We start from the raw sequence: 27,902 nt of genomic DNA on the forward strand, positions 1-27,902 counted from the left end.
ATTTGTGCGGATTATTCTTGTACAATCAACAAACAACTACTCGTGGAGAGATATCCTCTACCATCGGTTCAAGAACTGTTTACTAAACTTCATAACGGTGAGGAGTACAGTAAGCTAGACTTGTCTATGGCGTATATGCAATTTAGAATTAATAAAAAATCACAAAAATTAACATGCATTAACACCCCGCGTGGCCTATTTAATTATACTCGGTTAGTGTTCGGTTTGTCGAGCGCGCCGGCTATCTTTCAACGGGCCATGGAATCGTTGGTAGGGGACATGGAGGGCGTGTATTGTTACTTGGACGACCTGGTACTCACTGCTGAAAATAGGGTTCTGCACGAACGAAAATTAAAAGAAGTTTTGTGTCGTCTACAGGATGCGGGCTTGACCCTGCGTAAGGACAAGTGCGCATTTTTCCAAAACGAAGTATCATACTTAGGCTACACCATAGATAAAAACGGGATAAGAAAAAACCCCGACAAAGTAAAAGCAATTTAGATGCCGCTATTCCAAAAAATTTAAACGAGCTACAATCATTTTTAGGGCTTATAAACTACTATAGGAATTTTGTCCCAAACGCATCGTCTATATTAAGCCCATTACACTTCTTATTACAAAAAGGCGTCAAATGGCATTGGAACTATGAGCAAGACGCGGCTTTCACTTGCGTAAAGAAAATGTTAGCATCGGAACAGGTGTTAGCACATTTTATTACTGATGCAAAAACAATCGTGACTGTAGATGCGTCCCCGGTCGGGTTAGGTGCTATCCTGTCACAGGAGGATCGGAACGGGGTCGAGAGACCGGTGTCGTACGCATCTCGCTCGCTAACGCCTGCAGAAAAAAAATATTCACAAATCCAAAAGGAGGCGACAAAAAGTTCCACCAATTCCTTTATGGTAGGTCGGAACCTTTTACTTTGCGTACGGACCATAAGCCGCTTACGGTAATTTTCGGAAATAATAGAGGTATACCAGAAGTAACAGCTAATCGATTACAACGTTATGCAATATTCTTAAGCGCATATAACTATAATATAGAATATGTAAACAGCGCATCGAACACAGCTGACTTCTTATCGCGGGCCCTACCCGTAGCAAAACCGGGTTCCGAAGGTGAGGAAGGCGTGCGGGACGAGGTAGCAGCGTACGAGCATATCAGTTTCGCAGTGGAGGGATGCCTGCCAGTCACGAGGCAAGATCTGCAGCGAGAGACGGCGTGCGACCCCATACTAAAGAGCGTAGCTAAGTATGTAGCTAACGGCTGGCCACGTAAGTTATCGATGCTATCAAATCAGAGTCTTAAGCCTTATTACTTATGTCGAAACGATATCGCACTAGAAAATGGTATTCTCATGCGTGGTCACAAAGTAATTATTCCACAAAGTGTACGCGGCAGAATATTGGAAGAACTACACAGCTCGCACTTTGGTATCGTTAAAATGAAGGCAGACGCTCGCAGTAGATTGTGGGTTCCGGGTATAGACGCTGAGCTAGAGAAACTGGCAGGGACGTGCCGGGTGTGCGCACAACTGCGCCCGTCACCACCGCGCGCGGCCCTTGCACCTTGGCCCTATCCTGATGCCGCTTTTCATAGGATTCATTTAGATTTTTTCGGTCCATTAAATAACAAAGTTTACTTAATAATAGTAGATGCATACTCTAAGTGGATAGAATGCTATGACATGAATAGCAATAGCTCCTCTAAAGCCGTAATCGCGAAATTATGCGAATTCATGTCAAGGTTTGGGGTACCTAAAACTATAGTGAGTGACAACGGAACCGCTTTTGCTTCCCAGGAGTTTAGCAATTTTTGTATGTTAAATGACATAACACAATTATTTTCTCCAGTATACCATCCGTCGAGTACCTAATGGACAGGCGGAATCATTTGTTAAAATTGTTAAAAAAGGTATCAAAACTATTTTTTCGTCTGGGTGTAGAACTGATGAAATTCCGATACGATTAGCGAAATTCCTTTTTGATTACCGTAATTCGGTAAATAGTACCACGGGAACGTCTCCGGCTCAGTTGGTTTTTGGTCATCCACTCCGCTCGCGGTTAGACTTGTTAACGGTAAACACATCGCCCTCGCAATCCGAGTTACCCTTGCTAATCAGTAACAAACAGTCCTCACAGGCTAAGAATTATGGTGGCAAAATTACCAGAGACTTAGAGCCGGGGGAACAAGTATGGTTCAAACAATATATTAATAAGTCGAAAAGTTACTGGGCAAAAGGGGTTGTGATAAAAAAGACAGGCAAAGTTATGTACGACATCAGTTTTCCAGATCAAAATAAGATTATTAAAAGGCATAAAAATCAACTATACGTGTTTAAAGGGGAGAGTGGACCTTCAGAAAACTCTCACACATTCAACGTATGGGATATACCAGATCCACGGAACAGCGACTGCGGGAGCGAGGCAACAACAGCTGGATCTAAAGGGGCTTTAGTGACAGCAACAGGATCAGCTCCACCAGCAGAAGTAGGGTCATCGTCATCATCGCATACCTGCCAGCCAGCAGGAACGACGCAGTCTGTGGAAGCGGAGACTATGGGCAGTGCTGACCAAGATCAAATTACTGCCACTATAAGCCCACAATCAGCAGAGCCCGTAACTCCCACCAGCTGCTCACCTTCCAGTGGAAGAAATAGCCCACAGTTTAGTACGCCACAGCCAATATCACCGACACTAGATAAGCCGGCTCCCGGCCGACCACGCCGGAATAAGCCACCCATTGATTTCAGGAAGTTCTTTTAGGATAAGGGGGACATTTGGGAGGGAGAAATTGTTAGGTATGTAAGCATCGGCGGCTGCGTCCGCCGTCAATATAATAAAGTAGTGCGTAAACAACCAGCTTTGTCATTACACGCGTCCTCGGACACACTAGTTTTCAAGCTTTGTTAGACTTGAACAATGGCAACTAAGCACTCTTTAACAATTGCATTATTAATTACAGCTTATGAAATAACAGAATCGAATACGCGAGTTTATCATCATTCAAATCATATAAACGAAAGAGATGTGAGAAATAAGTTTTTAGTCGATCGAAAAAAAAACCTGATCACAAAAAAAATAATTAAGATCCTTGACCAATATTTACATCACGATGTCGAAGAATTAGATGGAATATTACATTTTAAAGTCGATCACAATAAAGACATAAATAAAATAAATGCAATCGAAAACGAATTTAAGGATATAATTAAGATGAAAGGCGTAAAGTGTGCGTATAAAAGAGACGCTTACTGGAGAACGTGGCGGACAATAACTAATTCAACAGGAGAAATACAAATTGTATGCTATAAATGTCAAAACTATTTGAAAAAAACTTGTCCTAAATGTCATAGCGGAGGAGTTTGGGTGAGTTGATCCTTTGTAGAGGACTCAGTAATTGTTTTAGGCTTGCACTGGGGAATTTAATATAGTATAGTGAATAAGCATCATCATTATCAGCCTAGACATCAAGAAGTGGAGGTAGATTCCCGAAGTTCACTACAATAACCTGTAAAAATATGTCAAACTGTAATTTTTGGTGCATACATAACATATGATTTGATACTATGCGGTTATTGTTCCCCATCACATCTGCATTACCACTACCGACTTAAGACATCAGGTATCAGTTTCAATTTCAACAGAACGCAAGAATGCTTTGGGACAAATTTAACATCCTCACGTAGAAAGATGTAGCGACTAGGAGATGTATGGAAATGGTAGTGCAAGGTAGAGGGGGAACAGGCCGACCGAAGAAGACATGGATGGAGTGTGTGAATGACGATATGAGAGAGAGAGAGGAGTGAGTGTTGAGATGACGGCTAATAGAAGAGAATGGAATAGAAAAATTCGCTGTGCCAAACCCACCTAGCGGGATAAGGTGGAGACAAAGAAGAAGATAACATCCTCACTCTTCATTTTACCAACGAACCGATCAAATGTTAGCATTACGCAAATAAATTATACAGTAATATAAACCAAATTAGTTGAGAAAAGCTGATGGTCGAAAGTTGATGGAAAGAGCCATGCTTGGAGCTTCTGTGAAAAATAAAACAAGATATGAAGCTCTACGATAGAGAAAGTAATCGATATAGCAACAAGCAGAGAAGCAAAAAGCTGAATGCGTTAGAACCGAATATCGCTGGAACAGACCGATTCTTAAGTGAAAACGGCGCACCGGAAAATGTAGTGGGGGATGCCCTCTGGCCAGGTCGAGCGATGACTTACAAAGGATGGTGAGAAATGGATGAGGAGAACCCAAAGCTGGGCTCTCTGATGTAAATTGGAAAAAACTTATGTCTTGCAGTGGACGATTGATAATGATAATGATTTAATACTAGCTGACCCGGCAGACTACCTAGTGCATCAATCGATAAATAAAAGACCTAAACTTTTGTATTTTCATATTTATCTACCTTTTAAACCTTCTCTGGACTTCCGCAAATAATTCAAGATCAAAATTAGCCAAATCGGTCCAGCCGTTTTCGAGTTTTAGCGAGACTAACGAACAGCAATTCATTTTTATATATATAGATAGATTTGCATAAAAACATCAGACAGAACATTTTATTTAAATAACACTTCAAAACAAGTTTAATCATCTAATACAATCACATTTATTACCCAAATTCCGACGTAAATACGTGTTATCGTATAATATCAGACGATTTGTCATTTCGGTCTACGTGGCACGTCTCTAAAGTTTCAATTATTTCTTTGATAATGCAGATTATAGATGAAAGTTCGCCGCCTTGTCCTTATGAAATATTTTCCGTTGAAGATGATAGTAAAATATGCGCACACAATATATTAAAACAATACAACGATTCAACGAAGGAATGTCCCCTATACATCAAGATTACAGACGTCAGTTCTTCGTGTGATAATCCGATAACAACAAAATGGATCGTGACTAGAGATTACGGAAGCCTCTCGGAACAGTTTCCGGTTGTCATCTGTAATGGCCGAGAATATTGTGAATTTTCGACCTTGTACACTGTGAGTATGGTCTCCGCTTAAAAAATTAGATTCGTTCGTAGTCTAGACCTAATAGCTGGGAGCAGAGTTTGCCTCTGCTATTTACAACCACAATTAATTTCCAAATTTAATTTGTCTCTCGTAACATCCGACTCCGAAACCAATTCTAATTCACTGTGTTTGATAAGGACTGTGAACATCTTCAAAGCGAATCAAATGATCATCGGTAAGCCACAACTTAGATGCACACTTGACACTGCCGATGTCTTTAAGAGAAGGCGGTACCTTGGCATCAATGTGCATAATGAGAGTTTTTTAACGTCCTCGATAGCGTAAAAGTTAACTCAAATTTGTATGCAGTTGGAACAGCGCCCCTAAGCGGCAAACGGGAGCAAACGTTCCAACTCCATACAAAATTGAGTTAACTTTTACGCTATCGAGAACGTTAAACCACTCGCACTAAGCATACAAGTCCATCGTCCGCTGTCTGAATCTAAGGTAATAAAAAAAATGGTGCGCGTGCAAACTTGGTGCACGTGAAAAAGGAGTGAAACTTCTTTTGCGATGTGTAGTATTGTTATTACGCATTTCAAAATAGCAATTAGTAGCCGCCTGCAGGATTCGAACTAATTTATGTGTATTATCTATGATTCGAAGACCAGTGTGCTTAGTGAGAGTTTTTTAACGTTCGCGATAGCGTAAAAATTAGCCCAATTTTGTATGCAGTTGGAACAGCGCCCCTAGCGGCAAACATAAGCAAATTATCCCATTCCATACAAATATGAGTTAACTTTTATGCTATCGAGAACGTTTAAAAACTCGCACTAAGCACACGGCTCAGTCGCATCGCTCGATGCAAATACATCGGCCGTCTCATTTTTTAGGCCGTGACGACTTCGAATTAAATTTTTAAATTCGTTCTAGATCACCCCCAAACATATTTCATTTAAAATAATAAACGAAATGAACGAAATAATATTATCAAGAATAATGAATAATGGCGGGCTGAACTACGTTTGCGTCAACGACTGCGGCAGACTAGATCCGAGCACGAAAAAAGTCATCAAGCAAGAAAAACCTTACAGTTTCGATCTTTTCCAAAATGTCGGACAAAAGAACAAGCGGGAAAACGAAGCGTGGGCGCCATTTGACAATTTTGATACCAACGTTTTTAATTACGAAAATTATTTAGGCCTCCACGGATACGTCCAGGAATCCAAAGAGAAACCAAAAGAAATTAAATCACATTGTAAGGAATTAGTTAATGAAAATTTGAATTAAAATTTAAGTATTTTTTTTGTTTTTTTTATTTTTTTATTTAGTCATTGCAGCTAGGCACATACTTATTGCGTTGTGTGACAAAAAGATCGATGAGGACAGTTACTATTAGAAATTATTGTAAGATATTTTTTTAACTCAACCGTAAGCAATCAAAATAGGAGTTACTACTTTATTTGATTACGGTTTTGTTTTCGTAATAAACGCATGAACGTAATGAACGGAGATTACGTTTATTCGCGCCAGATTTTATCCCAGGATTTGTAAACGGAGTAAAATGTCCCTTCAGAACAAGATGACACTTTACAAAACTTGAATATGCCCTGTTAAGACATACGCAAGTGTGGTCTTTGCTCACGCCATAGATTATACACTTAATGCTCACGCGGCCAGCACTCACAACTTCGCCTAAATTACGTTGAGTTATTACCATTGAAGTTCCCTGTGCGATATAAGGGCGTCGCACACGGGCCACCGGCCACAACCACAAAACGCCGCCACCGGAATATTTCCTGAATTTTCATACACTTTATATGTAGCGTGTGGCGAGTCAATCGTTAACCACGTGCGGCGAGTCCTTAAGTGATGTATGAAAACAACAGGAAATAGGTCGGTAGCTGCGTTTTGTGGTTGTGACTGGTGGCCCGTGTGCGGCGACACTTAGAAATATAAGCGTATTATCTATGTATGCTATGTCGATGTCACCGTAATAGCTGACTTTTTGGCGGGAACGCCAGGGGTGAAGTTGTGTGATTTGTTTTATTTTGTTTATGTAATGTTTCTTTAAGTTTAAATGTGTGGTTAAACGATGATTTATTAACTTTTTAGTATCTGTGAAAGTGCACAAATGTGGGAAAATGAAACAAAGCTGCTGGACGTAACTTCTCGGGATCCTTCAAAAAGTCAACTGAAAAAATCTCAGTAAATCACCACCATTTTACTGATATTATATTTAATCTCATATCATCTCATTTAATTTCATCCCAGTTAATTAATGTTTCAAATTAATCATCTTCATTTCATTTTACTCCATAATATTATCATTTTTCATTAAAATAAGACAACCTAGTCTTAGTTACCAGGTCATAAAATCCCTTAAAAAATACTATCAACTATAAAAAAAGTTTATTGAAATAAAGATACAGTATGTAGTTGGCTCCATAGATTATACACTTAACGTTTGAGGTTGGCCCAGTGATTTCTCTAAAATATTAACACGTTAACTGACATGTAGGTTACCGGTGCCCTACGTGGCGCACTGAAGTGATTATATCGATTTCTCTCTTCGATTTTTTTTAATAAGACGTCGGAATATCTAGTAAACTCTGGGAAATACGAATCTGAACGACACTGAGAATGAATTTATTTCTAAAAGACCTAAAAGACTAAAACAAAACATTAACGAACAAAAGGAAAAGTTAGGCAATCCTCAGGTGCCTTAGTAACAGTAAATCGACATAATTACTTCAGTGCGCCACGTAGGGCACCGGTGACCTACCCGATAGTCAACGTCTTATGAAAATTCCTAAAGTATTTTTTGTCATGGCACACTTTTATAGATCTCAAAATTTAACCGCCCACAAAATTAAATTTAAAAGTCATTTCCTTACCTATACGCTGTATAGAAAAGTATAAAATCACAAAATTGTCGCGGCAGTGCTTTATGCCGGCCACTCACATGCGCGCAAACATTTGTACATTGTACGAATGTTCGCGCGCATGTGAAGGGCCGTCAGACATTAATTCGCAAACTTAGCGGTTGTGCAAATGGGTTCGGTATTCAATTTGCGAACCCGTTTGCGCTTCCTCCTACACGTTTACGATTGTCTCACAAATTTCTCTTCTTTTTTAATTCGTCAATAGAACATTGAAGAGAAAAAGAGTTTTTAATTCTTTCCTAGGCGTCATTAACGGCCATTCTGTTGTTATGGGATTTCTTTTGAGGGTACCATATGGTCGATTCATTTTGCAGGAGTTCAGTGAACTCCATCAGCTTGGTGTTGTTCTAATCCATGATGAAGGTATGGTACACAGTAGGCGTCACAGACTATGAAAATGGCGAACCGTCCGTTACCTTCGCAATTGTGGGCGCAACTGGTCACACGAATGTGTGGGAGACTACGCGAAGGATCGGGGTTCGCACGCTTTGATGTCCGTTAAAAAACCGATACAGCTTGGAAAACCGCGAATGCAGCTAAAACTTTGCATAATCATTTGCAAATGTCGTCCTACACTTATGAGTTTGCGTATTCGTGCGAATGTGAGTGACCGGTATTAGAATCACCGAGTTAGCCATATGACGATCGATATAAAAAATAATTGAATTTAAAAAATAACACTATACGCTAATTTTTAATTAACCGCTAAGAAGTTTTAACATCTTTAAGGCCACTTGTTGTATACTAAACACATAGAATACTTTAATATAAAAACAATATCTTACCAATAACTATAGCTACATGCGAGTCTTTTTATTTCGATTATAACATTATTTATTTATCTATCAAAGTAACATTTAAACCCTAAGGATGTAAGAAAATCAGTCTCAAAGTCACTATAAAGCACTACTTTACTAGTGATGGGGCATTTTGCACAGGTAGGTATTATTACTAGAGATGAAACGGATAGTGGTTTAGCCGGACACCGGATACCGAATATTCGGCCCTTTCGGAAATTTTCGTGCACGTTCGGGTGTTGTCGCACGTGAACGGAGATCGCGACGACTGGGTATGACACGATTTGGTATTCATGCACCACGATTTGCCACTTGTTAATTTCGAGTATTAACTAATTACGAATTAGACAAACTAATTAACAAATATAACAGAACGAAATTTCCGAACGTGCGATACCGCCCCCCCCGCTGAGACAGAGCTCTTTGAGCGCGAAAACACACGCCCTCAGCGCGCGCGACGACGACCAGTAAAATATTGCGAGTCTTAGTTTAACTGTACGATTCTCAACTCATTTTGTATTTTATTTTAGTTATTGTGTCGCTTTTGTATTAAAACCTCATACCAAATCAGTGTAAACATTATTTCTATATCATCTTCGCCAACAGCCCGGAACAACGAACTCACGAAAATTCACAAAAGTCCCGCCAGTCGGACTTGTAGTGTTAAACAAATTAATTACAGTAATAAAACAATCACTTTTGACGTGCGATTATAAAAATAAAAGTTGTCCATAACCTATTGTGGTATTATTTGCCTTTTGCAAAACCATGAGATTTTCTTAAATTTTACTATCCGAAATCCGGCCGGATACTGATTTATTGTACTGTATCCGTAAGGATAGTGTAAACACGGCCGGATACCGGATAGTTACCTGATATCCGTTTCATCTTTAATTAAAACCCTGCTTATTTTTGCCGCCAAATAGTAATGCCTTTTGAAAGGTGCGGCTCACACAAAATTCTACCTCCAGTAGAGAACTATTTTACAATGATTTTGAAAATTCTGAACTAAAATTACAAACACAGTAAAATTGCATACAAAACTCATTTATGAGCTCGCCTTTAACTATCACATCGTGCATGCAACATTAAAAAGTGTAGTTGGAATTAAAATTAAATTTAAACGCTTTAATCTTGCGTTTGTTTATTGTCATTATGTTATATAAAACTTTGCTAATACTGTACAGTTGTTGCGGACGTACAGATACAACCGTAGGATTGAATTATTAAAACTTTGAGCGCAAACCGTCGATAGATCGACTCTCTATTAATGTCGGAATACCGACTATTTGCGTAGTTTGATTATACGTGTTAGGTATCGACCTGTACGAACGGATAACGTTTTTAATATTTTAATAATATTTATAAATAACCATTTAAAATTATTTTTCTGTGAATTTACTATTGAGTTTTTTTAAGTGAAAGTTTTCAGTATGGTACTTGTTTTTTCAAAAATCCTTTAGCAAAATTTAGAAAAATTATGTGAAACTAAACTCAACACTAAAAGGGTTAAAAAGTAGATAATCGGCCATTTACCTTTCTTTTCAAGAAAGGTTCGGTTACCCTGTTTTTATCGGTGACTATCAAGGAATTACTAAACTAGTAGTGATTCTAAAATCTACAGTAAAATATGGAAGACAATATTACAAATAACGGACCACTTGGTGTGGGAAAATTGATTTTTACCTCCTATAAAATTCGATAAAGTGTATCACACATTTAGGCCATACATGTAAAAGGTTGAAACATGATATGTTTAAGAGAAAAAAAAATCTTAAGCCATAGGTAAAAAGTTTTTGAAATTGCTGAAAATGCTCCTAATATAAACAAACTTTTCAATTGGGCCTACTTCATTGTTTAGTGCTCCAAAAAACTGATTCATTATTGAAGTTGTTGTTGTATGCAAAGGTTTTGGTAAATATAAGGCCTAATAAATAGAAAACCCATAACCGGTTGAACGGCATATGAAAAAGCCACAGTGCTCACCGGTGAGTCTTATCTTACAGAACCATTCGGGCCATAAGTGGCACCCGTAAGCCACGTGAGGACTCCAACCGCTTCCCACAAGCCACAGATTGCCGCTATCAAACAAAATGTGTATGGGACCGCGTGGCCCTTTAGCCTGAACCGATCGGCGTGGTTTTCAAATTCACTAGAAACTTGTAGTTTTATCAAGGTTATAAAATATCTTAGAAACTAGACGGTAAGAGTCCCAAATTTTTATCTACCAAGCAAACTTGCATTTTATAAATTTCAGAATCAAAATCACAGCTTAATAAAAATTACAGATTCCCTGATTTTGGCTTGGCCCATATGGTATTATAGTACACTAGGCCCACCAGTGGGTCGTTAAGCGTTCAACGTTTTTATAACTGGAGGGGGAGCTAATAGTAACTATTTCAATTGGCATCATTACAATATAATTTGAGCGTAGGTTGTCAATATCAAATACTATTAAAAACTGAGCCTTGGAACTCTCGTCTCAAGGTGGGTGGGCAGCAATTACGTTGTAAACGTAGTATGGACTCTTGTAAATTTTTAATACCAATTGATCTGTGAGCTCGTCTCAACTAAGCTATAAAAATATTAAAAAATACCCTAAATAGTTGACTAACAAGTGATGTCTGGAATCTTGTAATACCCAATTAAGGCACATAAGTTTCAGCTTTAAAAACCTTCTAAATTGAGTAGCTATGGTAAGATATATCATATAAAAATAATATTTAAGAGCACTTTGTGCTGATGTTACTGCTGGCAATATTTTCAGCAATGCACAATAGAAGATAACTTTGTGTTCTCTATACTTATTTGTCCGAATGTTGTTTTGAACTCTGCATTTCAAAGCTATTCAATTTCTTGATTTCCTTTTGAATTTCCCACAAACATGATTCACCATTTGATAATGCCTATTAAATGTTTTTTTGCATCTGTCGCATTGGAATCTTCGTATCTTCAAATGCCTCTCGCGTATGTGCGACTTCAAGCTCTTCTTTAACATTTCTTTCTTGCAATAATCACAGACAGCCTTAGAATACTGAGATGTTTCTGTAACGGCAAAAATAGAATTCATGTATCCCCCATTCAAGTTATTTTCGTTACTCTCATAACTTTTCGTGCCGTCCCTAAGTTCACACTTCTTTATGCTCAATACGTTGTTTTGGATTTTTTTCATTTCCACATACGTGTCTGTGTCCATTACTCTCTCTATCCACGGTCTGTCGTATTTAACATTATTCAAGTCAAACTTTACATCGCTTTGTAAGTTGTAATGATTTTTTCGGACGTGATACAAAAGCAAGCGTTTCTCGTTGTAAGCGACCCCGCAGGCATTGCATTCGAATTTCAAAATCGATTTTATATCTAGGTCGTCGTGCACACGTAGATGTAATATTAAATTTCTTTTATCGACAAAAGCTCGTTCGCAGTGGTCGCAGGTGAACGATTTCCGCAACTCGCCGCCGTGAACCTTCATGTGACGCGTGTAAACATCCTTCCTGTAATATTCTTTCGCACAAATAGTGCATCTGAAGCGGGCCTGTATCAAACCGTGTCGGTACAAATGGGACTCGATATGATATTTCGAACCGGTTAATAGTTTGCCGCAAACTTTACAATATTTTTGACGTTTTTCGGATGATTTCTTGTTCATAATTTGTGCTTTGTGCTAATTATAATAATTTAGTGGAATATAAGTAGTAACTAAAACAATTTAACTTAAACAAAATAACAATAATCACAGAACAAAAAGCATTTGATTGTAAAAATGATGACAATTCAAAAGGAGACAGTTTTGACAATAGTGGTAGTTTTATTTTTCTAGCTGGAAAGGCAAAGATGTCATACCATACAAACTATTATTTTATATATATATATATATATATATATATTTATATGAAAAAGCATAATATGAAATGAAATTAAATTAAATTGATTCATATAAAACATAGATAGAAATGAAATGTAATGTCTCAGTAAAATGGTGGTTATTTACTGAGATTTTTCAGTGGACTTTGTGAACGATCCTGAGAAGTTACTTTTTTATGGTTGAAGGATTACTGAGGCCCTGAGGCCTTTCCAGTTTCACCAGGACAAGTGGGCGAGCAAAGGCTCAGCCAGGAGGAGAAGAAGGAGGAGAAGGAGAAGTTACGTCCAGCGACTTAATTATTTGCCCACATTTGTGCACTAAAAATGTTGACAATTTGAAATGAGATAGTTTTGACAATTGATTGATCACGGTTAAATAACTTTTTAAAACAGAACTTAAAGAAATCATTTAAATTTGCATTTGTTCTGCTTATTAAATCAAATGTTAATTTATTATTTTGAAAATGTTAAAATTATATTAAAAAGAAATGGCCAATCTTCATTATTTGTTTAATTCGGTAAAAGATCTAGATCAATTAAAAACTTTTGTTAAAAGTATTTATATTGTAATAAAAATACTGATTTATTATTTAATTACTTGATATCGACCTCTTCTGACATTCGTTTCTGTAAACGCTGTTTACTATGGCTGTGTCACACGGAGCCAAATCATGGCGGTGACCCATCATGAGCGTCCTTTGCCATAGATGATCCTAAAATTGCAATAAAATGACCATAAAAATAAGAACAGATTAACATTAGTCTTAAATGTAATTTTTGCTTTATATGTGCGGTAGAAAAACTGGATAAATCATTTTCGATCTTTCAACAAATCAAATTTAAAATGTTATGTAATTAAAAGCGTGCTGGAAACGATGAGACGACAATAAATATCTTTTCAATTACCAAGCAAATCACAGATATGGCTTGAGTGAAAAAAATGTCTAGTAATTAAAGAAATGTAATTTTTGAAAACATTTTTTTTGAGACCTATATACTTAGTTGCTTACTTGTACAGGAAGTATAGTCTTGGCCGATAATGAACAATCTTCGGACATGAAATTGGCGGGAGCGTGCGTTGCGCTGTCAAACGAATACGCTGTATAGACGCCATCTTGATCAGTCAACGTTGCCGATGGCGGACTTTTCTCGAAATAATGTTCTTTACCTTAACATTGAATTAAAACCCATCATTTTATTATTTCAGTTAGAGTTCAGTTTTAGAATTTGGAAGTTAGGTTATTTTATTATTTACTTCGCCTTCTAATTAGAAAATGCGAGTGACAATATTAATATATTTCGCTTCATACGCGACATTTTTTTTTGTAATTAGGTCCACTTTATTTGGTATTAGTATCAAGAAGACGATGTTTTTAATTGAACTTCAAATAAGTTTACCCCATTCAAATAATAAAAATAATATAATATTTAATGATTGATGATGATTGATAATATTTAATGATGATATTTAATGATAATGATTGTTATCACGCCACGTTAACTGGTCCCGTGTTAAGTTCGTAAAGAACTTGCGTTACAGGTACCAGATAACGAAAATAAATGTGATTTTTATTATACACGTACATATATTTAATATACATATATAACCATGGAAAAGACATTTATATTTATCATACAAATATCTTCCCTTGGCGGGATTCGAACCCGCGACCCCCTTGTGTAGTGACCATGTCACACCAGACGGCCGTTAAATAGTCGAAGAAGTTTTTTTGTTACCATATTTTTTCCAAAATTTTATACTTAAAATGGCTCTCATGTAAAGTTACAAAAACGACGCTTAAATCAAATAGCCTTTCACCATTCATTATGGTTCAATTTTTTACAGTTCGAATTGTATATCAGAAATAATATACACCTATATTGCGATTTACTCACGTACGAGCTTCAATGACTTTTATCTACTTAACTGACTTAAACTTATAATTTAAGATTCCTTTGCAAAGTATTAACGCAGTAACGCGCGTTGTCAAAAAGCACAAAATATGATGCTGATTTAATTTACCGTGAATTCTATTTTTACCTTTCTGTATATGGTTCCATAGTACCGTAACGAAATTGTCTCTGTCGTGCCTATTGGACATCATTGGGATGCCCAGAGCTCTTAACAACGCGTTCAGAGTGTGGGCTGTATGGCCAGGTGCACCCTTTGCAACTGATTCCAATGAAATGGTCTGTGGAAGTGTCATTTTAATACAATTTTTTTTGAGTCAGAATTTTGCAAAAACATGCAAACGAGCCTACAACTTACCTAATGTAGTGAGTATTCACGGTCGCTCATGGATATTAGCAAAGCCAAGCCGCTGTCTACAGCGGAGGATTCTTCTCAAGGCTTGTTCGAATAAAAACATCTCAGCGCGTTGGAAGCACTATTGAGAGGAGTTCATTCTAGATTGTATATTACGCGGCAATGAATATAATCAGAGACGCGCTGTGCCTGAACGCAGTGGTGCTAGGTATCATGAACTCTGTTTGGGTGGCGGAAAGTAACTATGGTATAAAAACAACCAACGTATCATCTCGAACGGTTCCTCAGAGCACTCCTCATAAAACATTAAAACGACTTGTCACTTCGTGAATCTATTAAGCTAATAAACGAATCAAACCTGATTCCCCTCCATAAAACCTAAAGCGGGCATATCATTACCCTCACTGGAGAACCACAGTAAGTTCTTCGGTAGTAATTCATCTCTATCGTCGATTTCACGAAATATAACGCACGTCGCTATTTGAATGTTGACCATGGCGACTTTTATAGCTAAATAGTAGCGAGTGTTGCCTGAAAACGTTTAAAGAAACATTTGGTTAATATTTCGTTGCCCATTCTACAGTGCAGTAGTAGTTCTATTTTTAAAACTGGAAAAGCACCTTTGCCTTCAGGCAAAGGTTTTTGGTTTTCAGGCATACCATACAACCTTTTATATATTTTTTATGTATGTAAAATGATAATATGAAGTGAAATAATTAATTTGGAACATTAATCAATTGGCATGAAATTAATGAGATGAGATGATAGGATGAAATATAATCTTTTTGGAGGATCCCGAGAAGCTCGGTCCAGCGGCTTTGTTTCATTTTGACACATTTGTGCACTTTCACAGATATTAAACGGTTAATAAACCACCGTTATTACACATTTAAACCTGAAGACACTAAATAGAAAATTTTTAACAATTCACACAACTTCGGTCCTCACGTTCCCGCCAAAAAGTCCCCTATTCCAGAACTAAGAAACTCATTGAATAAACAATAGAATGTTTTTTTTTTATTTGTAACCGAAATGGCAAACGATTTCACGCCCACTCGAACTACATACTTCAATACTTCAAGAATATCTGGAAATACATGACTGCAGTTTGTTAACATGGTCTAGGCATGACAAAGTCCGTTTATCTAATTTAAAAAAAAAGTAATCAAGTTTCAAAGCCCAACAGTGCTAGTTTTCAGTTTAAAACGAGAGGTAATTGTTTTGTTGAGAGGTAGTTTTATGTATGAAATAAAAATTAATATTCTAACATTTAATCAGTATTCGGATTACAAAGTGATCTCAGTATCGGTTCGCATTCGCCAAAGAATAGAGGATATGCAAGAGAAGGGTGTGAATCTGAGTAAGCTCATCATTAACAAAAAATACCCACGCAATTTCTCTTCGACCCCGTACATAACAATTCCGAGAGGCCAAACGTTGTTCGAATAATACATTTCGCTGTCTTTATTCATTACTATGTTCGTGAAAAAACGCCGCGTTTCGACCGCCGGAAGCTGCGTTAATGCACTGCACTCGTGGTGGTAATGAGCGTTTATGTAATTCCGATCTTTTGATGATAGCAACTTCGTAGTGGTCGGATTGGTGTCCTATAAAAAAAAAACGATTGAAATATTGAAGTATGTGAAAATTCTTTGTTGATGTGAAACATCTATAGCCACACGTAAAGCCGATTTCTGGCGTGGAGACGCGTTGTCACGCTATATGATGGTTTATATATAGTCTATAAGCAGTAGTGTGTACGGTGTGACGACACGTCGCCATGCGCAATCGACTGTGCGATTCTCTCCCACTCGATCTGGTCGTAAATTTTTGTATTTAATGAAAATAAATGTTTATTCAATAAATAGTCATCGTTATCTGGAAAAAAAATCGTAATATTTTATTTTATCATTATGACATATTTAGTTCCTATCACAATCTGTTCTTTTCTGCATATTACTTTTACAAAATAATGTCGATGTTTCACATCTGCCAGGCGTCCCGTGACGGCTCACATTTTTATTTATTTATTAAATCTACCAGTATTTAAGAAGGGTAAAAGTAAGGAGCACTACCTTGTTTAGGAGACAAGTTGAAAAAGTGTCCACCTGTAAACAGCAAGTTATTGCTCGAAGACTCACCGAAATAGCGCTAGTCTAGGAAGTGGATATGTTAAGATTATAGCAGTTTTAAACAGAGTGAAGTGTGGTACTTTTTGGAGCTGTTTTTTAAATCTTACCACTTACTACTGTGGCGCTACCTTATTTGTCTCCCTTTTAGCTGACATTTTTTTAATACACCGAAATGGTGCTCTCCTTACTTCTACCCTCTATATGCATTATGGAGCTAGCGGAGTGTATAGATAACACAATAACACATCTACCATTCTCCAAAGTGACACGTGACTATAAAGTTCAAATCTTGTCTATAAAGCGTTCGTCGAAAAGCGAGGTATTATGGTAGCGCCACCGTCGTAAGTGGTGTAATTTCAAAGATGGCGCCAAGTTATAATCTAGTTGTTAAGTGTATTATTTTGTTCAATTCAGCACACTAATTACTGGTGGTGGGACATCTTGTGAGTCGGCACGGGATAGTACCACCACCCTGCCTGTTTCTGCCGTGAAGCATTAAGGCGTTTCGGTTTGAAGGGTGGGGCAGCTGTTGTACTGTAAAAACGGAGGCTTTAGAACTCATGTCTCAAGGTAGGTGGCGGCATTTACGTTGTAGATATCTATGGGCACCGGCGACCACGTGGGCCGTAAGCATGTCCACTCACCTAAGCAATAAAAAAAATAAAAAACATCACACTTTGTCTGCAACTGCTATATTCATATCGTATTTGCTATGCTGCAATTTGCTGATTCGATGGGTATTCGAGTTGCAATTTGCGACTCACAGCTGGATACTAAAGGCTTCGTCAAACAGAACGCGTAATTAGCGCGCGTCAGAGCGCTACGCTATGACGCCGGGATGTGTTGTACTACTACGGTATCATACCGTCAAACAGAGCGCCAGCGCTATGAGCGCTATAGCACTGGTGCTCTTTTTGACAGTATGTTACCGTAGTAGTACAACACATCCCGGCGTCATAGCGCGGCGTTAGTATAGCGCTCTGACGCGCGCTAAGTACGCGTTCTGTTTGACGAAGGCTTAAGATAATGAATGAACGATGCGTGCAAATGCATGACATGTTGCTTTCTCGAAACACATTAGCACAGTAAAACTAATGAAGCCTAAAATAAATCTATGCCATGTTTTTTTAAGGGAGTATTTTTAAATTACTTTAACTAAATAACATTCTTAATAACAAACCTTCTCTTGAAATCTTTTCATCAAGTCGAAACTGTTAATTGGCAACACTGAAACATTACGTAAATACATCAAAACATGAACATTATTGAATAGGGATTGGTGCGAGGTTATAGTAAACAGTGAACGTCGCCCTAGACACCTCATTTCGGTTCCAACCGATCCACTAACGATGCTTTTAGCTACCCCAAGCACCGTTCACCGTGCTCACCGAACCCGTCGCTTGCGAGGGAGGGCTCGACGAGTAAATTAACCCATAGACAGCCCACTGATTTTTTCGCCCGATCTTCTCAGTGGGTCGCGTTTCCGATCCGGTGGTAGATTCTGCGAAACACTGCTCTTGCTAGGGCCAGTGTTAGCAACACTCCCGGTTTGAGCCCCGCGAGCTCGCCTACACATTCGCTTAGGCTGATATAGCTTCTCAAGGTTATCAGCTTAGACTTAAAAAAAGCATTTGAACCGTCGGTCTACCGATCTAACATCACTGGCTCGATGGGAGATCTTCCCTTTCGTAGTAATTTCCACACCCAACCGTTCAAATCGAACATATGCGACAGAAGTACGACACGATTGCATCTTACTGGTAGAATCCTCTGAGAACGCTGCCGTCAGATTCTTTGTGAACATCTTTTTTTAGGAAGAAAGGATTACTAGTGACCTGATGCCAGTCGCGACCCGCTGAGGAAATCCGGGGAGATCCTGAACGGGTCGATGTAAGGGTTAAGTTGTATGCAGTACTGTTAGCAGGTTCATGCCTTTCCTTAGTGCTACAGCTGCAGGGATCTAATAATAACGTATAGTGAATCAGATGAATCCGTATGTTCGTGTAACCGTCGCTTAATTACGTCATTTACTGGATTCTATCGAAATTACAATATTCAATTATTGTAGCATATAAACAACAGTTCCTATTCTAAAATATGTATATCAGCCAATTTTTAAAAAATCATAATTGCAACTTACTCTTTCCCTCAATGCTAGCTTTGAGCATGTCAATCACAATTCTAGAAATTTCCCTTCGATTAAGACATTTGTAACCGATCTGCATGTTCTGAAAATAGCATTTGAATTGAGTTTTTTCTTTTTTGTAAACCGTTAAAATCTTTTAAAAATAATTCTTTTTTTTTACTTTTTAGTGACGAGTGTGAAATAACGTTTTCTAATTTCTTTCTCAAATTGCATTTCTTTTAAATGTAGACGAAGGGCTAACCTTCATTATCATAAACGTAAACAAAGGGCAAAAATTCATTATCATTGACAAAATACAAATTACTGTCTTGGATGTTAAGAAAAGAAAAACCGCTTTTACAAAACACAACAATTTCAATCAACTTTATCTCATTCCGATCAGTTTTTTTCACACAGTCAGTATTAAATTGACTATTAAAAAAAACTGGCAACAGTGGCATCGCAAAAAGTCTTCATACTGGACCAGAGGATTAAATTTTATTAAATTAATTTGTAAATGACATTCCATTCATGTCTTCATTTACTTAAATGTTTTGGTACAATCAAATTATGTTGATACCTTCACCATCTGACGTTGGCAAAGTTGTACTTAAATATATAACAAAAGCCAGAAAAAAAGAGGATTCAAATGAATGTTCATTTTACCACAACACTCTTCGTGTAATCATATCTCTCATTTTGACATGTCTTCCGTCTGTCCTGGTTGTTGATGTACAATATTTTACCGTCAGACATATTGTAATTCGATGGAGTATTAAAGAATTTAACACAAATCTCTTTTTGGATATCCGTTAATGTTGATATTATAATATCTTGTGAATGTAAATCTGAAATAAAGTTTAAAATTCGATTTTGGTTTTTCTTAGCGGTCCTTTTTTGATGGCAATATTAACGACTAGTGGGTGTACAACAAGCGAGACGTTTAAGTTAATGTGGCTTAAGAAAACCACTGAAGTAGGAAACCTATGGAAATGAAACGTCAACAATAAATTCGTGCCACTGTGACGTCATCTGGCCACAAAACATGGCGGTTTTAGTGCTGTCCAGAAGATTTTAATGTTAGTAGGTTTTATCGATAAACGTTCTTGGCTTATTTTATTTTAAATATTGTTGAGTATGAATGTATTTGTAGAATTTATACTTTAATAGGAAGTAAGTATATTGTTATGTGCAAAGATGATGTGATTTAGATATTATGTGAAATCTAAGACGAGTTCGTGCTTCAAATTTTCCAAGTAAACGATATGACGATTTTTAAAATTTGCTACACTGATTTTATAAAGTTGTCGTTTGCCCCAAAACATAAAGATATGGCATAGTACAGTGCCATCAGCCCATTTCTAGCATGCTGAATGTTATCGTATTTTGAGTACGTGTTTTTCTTAGACTATTACAATCTATTTTAATTGTTTTGCTGACCTAAAGTCCGTAACACACAACCGCAGCGCACCTCAAGGAAGGTGCACCGCACTACCGCACCGCACGCAAATTTTAAACTTATCAAGGGACCGCCTGATAAAAAAAAACACCTACAGAACATTTATTCGTTAATGAAATTACAAACGTCATTCCTTGTGACTTCCTCTCTAAAATCACTTAATTAATAAATATTTAACGAATTTACAATAGTGTTTTACTCACTGCGGAATAAAACTATTTTATTTAAATAGTTCCGAAGAGATTTTGTCGTTAGCCTTTTTCCCGAAATATCTAAACAGAATGTCTAAATATGTTTTGATGACATATTTTAAAGAGGTATTTATGATTAGTGTCATGATGAATAGAATCCGACCGAAAAATGGTGTCCGATATTTCGGATTCAAATATATTAAGTGTATAATCTATGTTTCGGATGAGGGCTCCATAATGAATTTAAATATATATAGATAATAGTTTTGGGGCATCGACTTTCTTGAGATCCTATAAAATATGTTTTAATTATTATTTTTGTATGTTTTAAGCATGATAAAATTAGAAATTTTATATAAGCAATCATATTAAATCGATATCAAAGTCAATAAATAACGTACAACCCAAAACAGACGGCCGAACTGACGTGACAATGACATTTGGCGCGCTAAACATGGCGGATTTTCGGCCTCATTAGACGGAGACAGAGACATTTACGTATATTCATGTTTCATTTTATGTACGCACTGAAATACTGTTATATTGTTTTCCTGCGAGTTAAAGTGCTGAGTAAGAACGAGATAGATATATGTTTATGTGTGTGCCTTCAAAATGGGTGCTATTTATATAAGCAATTGTACGTATAGAACAATATGTCGTGTCCCTACTATATAGGTCTATGAAGAAAACTATACTCTCGGCCAGTGCAAATGCGAGTCTCGTAATGTTCGAAAAAAAAAAAAATTTAATTGGATGATTGTTTGTGGAGTTACACACAACATGCAAAACTGCGACACGCATTACTGCAATGCGATTTCGTGCGGTAAGGCATTTCCCTTCCACAATATGGGTGAATATTCTTTTGACGACCGACAACCGTACTGAACGTATTGTTACGCCAGTAGAGTAACGCCATCTGTTATCAAATAATAGAAACAAATATCCAAAGAACTAGCAAAACCGAGAACACCCGAGAAGTGTAAAGACATCTATTATCAAATAGCGGAAATACATATTGGAAGTTGGAACGACTCGTCGTATCGGGATTTTCTCGATAATTGTAGAGTTGTCGTATCGACACGAAGGCAGTTAGTAAGCGGTTCTACTCGAAGCGGAAGAAGTGAATTGCGAATTTTAAAGTGTTCCATGTGCTCTAAGTGTTGAATAGTTTTAATTTGTACTTCGGTGAAAGCTTTATTTATCCCGAGTCCCAGCGCGTAACAGTATTTTGTAAAATAGGTCGTGACATGGGTAATAACAAGAAGTGCGCACTTCTGTTATTGCCAAGGAGATACGGGAAAAAGAAACAAAGACTGCGAATTCAATTCGCTAGTTCTTGCAATGCGTTGTGGGAGCTCGTAGATTTTTACGATGAGACGTCGCTTCGCAGTTTTGTATATAAAGGCCTTAATCAACACTACGTGAAGAAGGACCGATATATATTACCTCTTTTCTACTTACCATAGTCTTTATTATTGATCGCATAATGAACTACTCCATTTGGCCATAGCTCCCCTCTCCCCAAGCCCAAATAATCAAACCAAACTAACAATGCAAACAGCATTTCTCAATTTCCATACATTCAATGCAATAAAAAAATGTCGATAAAAAATTAAGATTACTTTTTATTCTACAAGTGAAATTACCATCAAATTGAAAATCGGGTACTTGCATTCCAATGGTATCAAACGTGGCCAAAGATTTAATTATGTCTGGTGCACTGCTCAACTTTATTTGTATGGAAGGAAAACTGTGTGCTTAGTGAGGGTTTTTTAACGTTCTCGATAGCGTAAAAGTTGATTCAAATTTGTATGGAGTTGGACGTATGCGTCCGTTTGCCGCTAGGGGCGCTGTTCCAACTGTATACAAATTTGAGTTGACTTTTACGCTATCGAGAGCGTTTAAGACTCGCACTAAGCACACTGGTGGCCCGAAGGCCTCTCCAGCGTCGCCAGGGCAGGTGAAGGAGCGCGGGCTCAGCGGGAAGGGGTGAAATTTACTAACAGCAGCCCGATTGCTTCGGTGGGAGACCAAACACCTCAACGACGCGACGGCTGCTTCGCGAATGTATCTACTATTGAATCAGAAATGCGACCAGCAGAGAGGATCCGGCGAAAAACTCCGAGGACCGATGCTATTTTTGATAAGTACGGCTACCTACCTGTGCTATTCTAACCTAAGTAGATCAAATAGGTCCATATGATATCCTATCTGGGGCGTATCAAGTCTTAACTCGTAACCTTCAATCTTGTAGTGTTTAAGGTGGTCTAGATCAATAGAGGTACCACTTGACTTGAATTACAGTTTCATTTCGCGTTTTATATAAAATAGCAATTCCCTATTGGTGACGTTTCAAATACTTGACAGTTTTCACGGTGGCGGGCGTTTGAAATGAATTCATCGATACATTCTGTAGACTACCGTCAAATTTACAATTAAAAAAAAAAACAGCACTTTTCTTCAATTTCACTAAAAACGCAAAATCAATCCGCGCTTTGGCGGTTTTTAAGAGTTTTCAATTTTAATTATTTCTAATGCCGGCCACTCACATGCGCGCAAACATTCGTACAATGTACGAATGTTTGCGGGTTGCAGGGCCGTCAAACATTCATTCGCAAACTTAGCAGCTGCGCAAATGGGTTCGCATACTCAATTTGCGAGACCCGTTTGCACTTCCTCCTACACTTGATTACGAATGTCTCACGAATTTCTCCTCCTTTTTAATTCGTCAATAGAACATTGAAAACAAAAAGAGTTTTGAATTCTTTCCCAGACATCATTAACAGCCATACTGTTTTTATGGGATTTCTTTTGATGAAGATACGCTACACAGTAGATTTCACGATCTATGAAAATTGCGAAACGTCCGTTGCCTTCGCAATCCTGGGCGCAACTGGTCACACGAATGTGTGACTACGCGAAGGATCGCGGTTCGCGCGCTTTGATGTCCGTTGAAAAACCGACACAGCTTGGAAAACCACGAATGCAGCGAAAACTTTGCAAAATCATTTGCAAATGTCATCCTACACTTGCGGGTTTGCGTATTCGTGCGAATGTGAGTGACCGGTATAAGACTCGAGAAATCAGAAGAAAGTATGGAGACTCATCTCTTAAAGTATAATGGGACTACAAGAGTAGTCAGTTAAACTTCCTCGGAAACATACAAATGGCTTCAATAGTTAATCTTAGCAAATTAATCAACACAAACCATTTAAGATTCGCTGCGAATGCTTCTTTGTACGTTCAAAGCACTATGATTTAATCGACATTACCAAAGTCAATTCCTTCAGAATGTACTTAAATCATTTCAATCAAACAATCAATGAGCCCTTTATTCTGCACTTTTAGGACTGTTAATTTATTTTTGTAAAATTAACAGAATATCTCTCATTTCATTTATTGCCTATCGGCATAGGAAGGCATAGGCCTCCTCAAACGTCTTACTTACATTGATGTCTATCTTTAGCAGCCCTAATCCAGTTTTAGGACCCACTTTCAACTTTATCTCACCCTTAATTTCCCAATTGAATCACTTATAGTCCGACAACAGCAATAACTAAATCAAAACAGTTCAAATATCACAGTCAATATCACAGACAACAAATTATTATTTAACATTCACAGTAAACCACTTTCTCAAAGTACGATTTATCACTTTTTAGACAGATATTACTTATTCATGACGATTTTGTTTAACAAAATTAGTGAAAATCTCAGTGCTTTAAATATACAGCGTGTGATTTTTTATGGATCGTCGAAAATGAGAATACATAAATCAGAATGTTTAGCACTTAACTTCTTTTGAATACTAATCACATGTCAAACTAGCATTTTAACAAATACAGGGTGTGCTGTACTTCCTTGTACCGGTATTATTGGCTTTTTCTAACATAATTCAGACAATAAGAATTATTATCGAAAAATTTCACTCGAGATTAGGCACTCACTCAACATAAGCTTGATAATCTGACATATACTTAAATCTACAAAAACGAAATATTTTAGAACTACACCCTGTATGTATATATATACAACTTAGAAACTAAAACAGTCTTCTTTCTTCAGGTACAAAATGAAACAACCTGTAAAAATTGTGTTACATAAGTTTTAGTCAAATACGCTTAATATTAAAATACATATTATTAGTTACAAAGTTTCTTCAAGTTAACTTTCAATTAAAATTTTAATTAATCTGCATTAAATTAGAATAAGTTAGCATTCGGAAATTACGTATTAGGTCATGGTCAGTTTGACGTGTGGCCTTGATGTCAAAACTAGCTCCAGTGCAGTTTAGCATTAAATCAAACTGCTGTTTTATTTCTTGAGTTGTAAGGTCTAAATTGCATCATAACAGCTGACCTAATTCATAATTGCGAATAATCAGATTGGTATGCAGTCTGCAACTGAATCAATTTAAGAGAGCAGAGAACAGCTTGGATCTTGGATGCTGAGTGTAGTCTGAGTGCTGGTGAATTTTAGTACTTTCTGATGCTCCAAGATTGGGAATGGTGACAACTCAACAATTAGTTCATTAAATGTCATTAAATGAACATTCCCTTCTCTGCATATCCCTCAACAAATATTTCTGAGCTAGCAGTTCTAAAGGCATAAGATTTTCAATCACACTGAAGTATGAAGGTATTTTTAAAGAAAATCAAAGTTATATAAATCATGACTGCAGTTAAAAAACAAATAAATTGTCAAATTGAAGTTGTCGAAAAAATTAAGGAACCCCTTTTGTACACATTGTCCCAAGTCCCCCAAGTTATAAAACAATACGACTCTTCTGGGAAATCTCAAGATCCATACCGGTCCCTGCAACATCTTATGCATCTCTTAATAACAACACTCACTTCAGATATTTTCTGTCGCACATAACTATTTAGATATAACATGACAATTTTCTTTTATTGACAAATATATAGAAAACCTTATCTTAAACTATAGAAAAAATGTCCATTTGCATATATCTATACAAGTTTAATAATGAAGAAAGCCTAAATTGTCCTATGGATTTGGAACAATAATTGGATGTTTTTAGGTAAACATATTGTGGAAGGTGATATCCATAGTTGCCTAACACTGAGCTTCGTTGTGGTCTAGCTGCAGAAGTATTGCAGAAATTTATTCCATTTAAACTTTCTTCATCACACTTCACTTTAAATACCACTTATCACATATAAATGAAATTAAAACGACATAAACTCTGAGACAACGACGATATTATAGGTCCGTATCCCTGAGCATTATCGTACAATTCAAACAATGGTGCCGCAACCAGCTTGTAATTCTTCGGTACAGCAAATAGAGCTCTGTCTTGCAGTTGAACCAGGAATAGGCGCTTATGCTCCTTTGGTTTCGTGATGTGAGGCGGAATGTATGGATATTGCGGTGGTTCGAAATTCGGTCGCCACCAGTTCCCTGAAAGTTTACATATATTTTAATATATATATATATATATATATATTATTTAAATATCAAATAGTTCTTGTTAAAAGGTTGGTAGTTATAATTTTTGTATGATGTATAATTTTTGTAATATAGTTTTTGCTAGAGGTTAACAGTTATAATTCAAGTTTTCACCAGTGTTTCAAATACTCTTATAGCATCACTAACCTATTGTATCTTCAATGAGCCATTCCTGTTTGACACCGTCTTGTCTGCCTAAAGTCTCTGTGAGAAGCCTCTTCAAACCATCAATTTCATCCTGGAATTAAAAAAAAATGTAGTGTCGCATTGTTTTTATTAGGGACATTTGAATGAAATACTTGAACGTGCAGCCCTTTTGATGGGTACTCAACATACAACTACATAATTTAGATTCTTTACAAACCATGATTATTATTACAATACTGAAAAACTAGAGAATACAATTACCGCTCAAGCATATTCTGTTGTTTTGCTCTATATGATATAATACTCAAAAATTATCGACAATGATGACTATATTTAACTTTGTTGGCAGCCTCTTGAGTTGCAAGCCCCAAAGAGGCTGTTGAAGTTGTGAAGGATCTGATATTATCGTATGATTATTCCCAGTTAAATTGCGGTTTAAAGATGCAAACAGAAGCTATTGTCTATGCTACTGAGTTCTATATTTGTAGTTCTATAGTATAAAGGTAATCCCTTAATCTAGGTATACCTCTCCAGGGTTCAGTTCTCCACCAGGCAACTTGAAAAACGCAGTGCCGAGTTGTAGTAACAGCACATGAGGTAGACCATGTTCGTGTACTAATAACACACCTTCGACTGACCTGCAACGGTAATTAAACCCCATCAAACTCACAACTCATTAACGCAATTGGATGAGGCCACAGTGAACCATAACAGAGTTATCAACACTCAATAGGTAGCCCCCCTAACTACTGGGCTGTAGGTTAGTCATGTGATAAACTCAGTAGAAGAAAGTCTGGATAAGGGCTAGGTCTATATTTACAGTACAAGCCCTGATTTTTGGTCGATTCTTTTCACTAGTGGACCTAGATTGGCTAAGTATATGAGAGAGCTATTTAAAAGCCTAATAAGATATCAACTGTATTATATTGTATTTAATGAAGTTCTAATATGGTTAGGTAAGTAAAGTGATATGTATGTTTATTATATTCATAATGAATAAAGCAAACATGTATAGTGGCCACTCTTTATAATCATAATGGGTCGTTTCATACATCGGCTTTCCTAACATAACCTTACCTTCTCATTCCGATTTTACAAAACTCCTCTCGCATCCTCTGGAACCTCGCCGGGACCGACGCGTCTTTCTCGAACAACGGCTCCTTAGTTCCGAACGTGTAATTCGTAAGCGGATACAAATTAATAGACCTATTGAGAGTTAAATTCATGCTTGGGTTTTGGCTTATTTGATGTTGTAGTCCTGGTCGCGCAGGCCACTGTTTGTTACCGGGAGGCCCTTGAACTGCTGCCATCTTATATTTGATCTTATTTTTAACAAAACCGCGTATGCAGAGATGATCACAGCTAAAAATTGTTTTACCAAGACAAACAAGCGTCAGTATTCGGCCATTTAATAATAAGAATTATTAAGAATTATAATTAGTGACGTGCACGGGTGTGTGTAGTAAGTGTAGTAACTCCGAGTTGTGATTTGGCAAAAACGACATCGGCCAATACTCGCCTCGATTTAAGCTTTTAG

The 27,902-nt window shown here is 37.2% G+C and overlaps 4 protein-coding genes across 4 annotated transcripts; 1 reads left to right on the forward strand and 3 right to left on the reverse strand.

The window, feature by feature from the left end:
- Positions 1-880: 880 nt before the first annotated feature.
- LOC114251672 (uncharacterized) lies at positions 881-6,274 on the forward strand. The gene is made up of 3 exons (XM_089731234.1): positions 881-3,368; positions 4,731-5,000; positions 5,904-6,274. The coding sequence occupies exons 1-3, from the start codon at positions 2,922-2,924 to the stop codon at positions 6,258-6,260; spliced, it is 1,074 nt and encodes a 357-aa protein (XP_089587360.1). The 5' UTR covers positions 881-2,921; the 3' UTR covers positions 6,261-6,274.
- Positions 6,275-7,367: 1,093 nt separating this feature from the next.
- Positions 7,368-12,496, reverse strand: LOC149501885 (uncharacterized). Its single transcript, XM_089731233.1, has 2 exons — positions 7,752-12,496; positions 7,368-7,503 (listed from the first exon to the last, which is right to left on the reverse strand). Exon 1 carries the CDS (start codon positions 12,359-12,361, stop codon positions 11,561-11,563), a length of 801 nt encoding a protein of 266 aa, XP_089587359.1. The 5' UTR covers positions 12,362-12,496; the 3' UTR covers positions 7,368-7,503; positions 7,752-11,560.
- Positions 12,497-13,067: 571 nt separating this feature from the next.
- LOC114251681 (hatching enzyme 1.2) lies at positions 13,068-24,332 on the reverse strand. The gene is made up of 8 exons (XM_028186024.2): positions 19,766-24,332; positions 19,115-19,202; positions 18,155-18,201; positions 16,233-16,449; positions 15,201-15,373; positions 14,618-14,768; positions 13,587-13,744; positions 13,068-13,289 (listed from the first exon to the last, which is right to left on the reverse strand). The coding sequence occupies exons 1-8, from the start codon at positions 19,853-19,855 to the stop codon at positions 13,167-13,169; spliced, it is 1,047 nt and encodes a 348-aa protein (XP_028041825.2). The 5' UTR covers positions 19,856-24,332; the 3' UTR covers positions 13,068-13,166.
- Positions 24,333-24,840: 508 nt separating this feature from the next.
- Cpsf5 (cleavage and polyadenylation specificity factor subunit 5) lies at positions 24,841-27,851 on the reverse strand. The gene is made up of 4 exons (XM_028186023.2): positions 27,443-27,851; positions 26,892-27,003; positions 26,366-26,456; positions 24,841-26,170 (listed from the first exon to the last, which is right to left on the reverse strand). The coding sequence occupies exons 1-4, from the start codon at positions 27,673-27,675 to the stop codon at positions 25,923-25,925; spliced, it is 684 nt and encodes a 227-aa protein (XP_028041824.1). The 5' UTR covers positions 27,676-27,851; the 3' UTR covers positions 24,841-25,922.
- Positions 27,852-27,902: the final 51 nt, after the last annotated feature.

The sequence above is a fragment of the Bombyx mandarina genome, chromosome 11, assembly GCF_030267445.1.
Source record: "Bombyx mandarina strain Sakado chromosome 11, ASM3026744v2".
NCBI classification, from domain to species: domain Eukaryota; kingdom Metazoa; phylum Arthropoda; class Insecta; order Lepidoptera; family Bombycidae; genus Bombyx; species Bombyx mandarina.

Coding starts and splice junctions, on each gene's coding strand:
- Cpsf5 (XM_028186023.2), bottom strand. CDS start 27,675: ATGGCAGCAGTTCAAGGGCCTCCCGGTAACAAACAGTGGCCTGCGCGA. Junction 26,457..26,891: donor GAGAACTGAACCCTGGAGAG/GTATACCTAGAT, acceptor TTTTAATTCCAG/GATGAAATTGATGGTTTGAA. Junction 26,171..26,365: donor GCTCATTGAAGATACAATAG/GTTAGTGATGCT, acceptor GTAAACTTTCAG/GGAACTGGTGGCGACCGAAT.
- LOC114251672 (XM_089731234.1), top strand. CDS start 2,922: ATGGCAACTAAGCACTCTTTAACAATTGCATTATTAATTACAGCTTAT. Junction 3,369..4,730: donor GTCATAGCGGAGGAGTTTGG/GTGAGTTGATCC, acceptor TTGATAATGCAG/ATTATAGATGAAAGTTCGCC. Junction 5,001..5,903: donor AATTTTCGACCTTGTACACT/GTGAGTATGGTC, acceptor AATTCGTTCTAG/ATCACCCCCAAACATATTTC.
- LOC114251681 (XM_028186024.2), bottom strand. CDS start 19,855: ATGTCTGACGGTAAAATATTGTACATCAACAACCAGGACAGACGGAAG. Junction 16,450..18,154: donor TGAAAAGATTTCAAGAGAAG/GTTTGTTATTAA, acceptor TTTTTTTTATAG/GACACCAATCCGACCACTAC. Junction 13,290..13,586: donor AGACTATACTTCCTGTACAA/GTAAGCAACTAA, acceptor TTGCAATTTTAG/GATCATCTATGGCAAAGGAC.
- LOC149501885 (XM_089731233.1), bottom strand. CDS start 12,361: ATGAACAAGAAATCATCCGAAAAACGTCAAAAATATTGTAAAGTTTGC.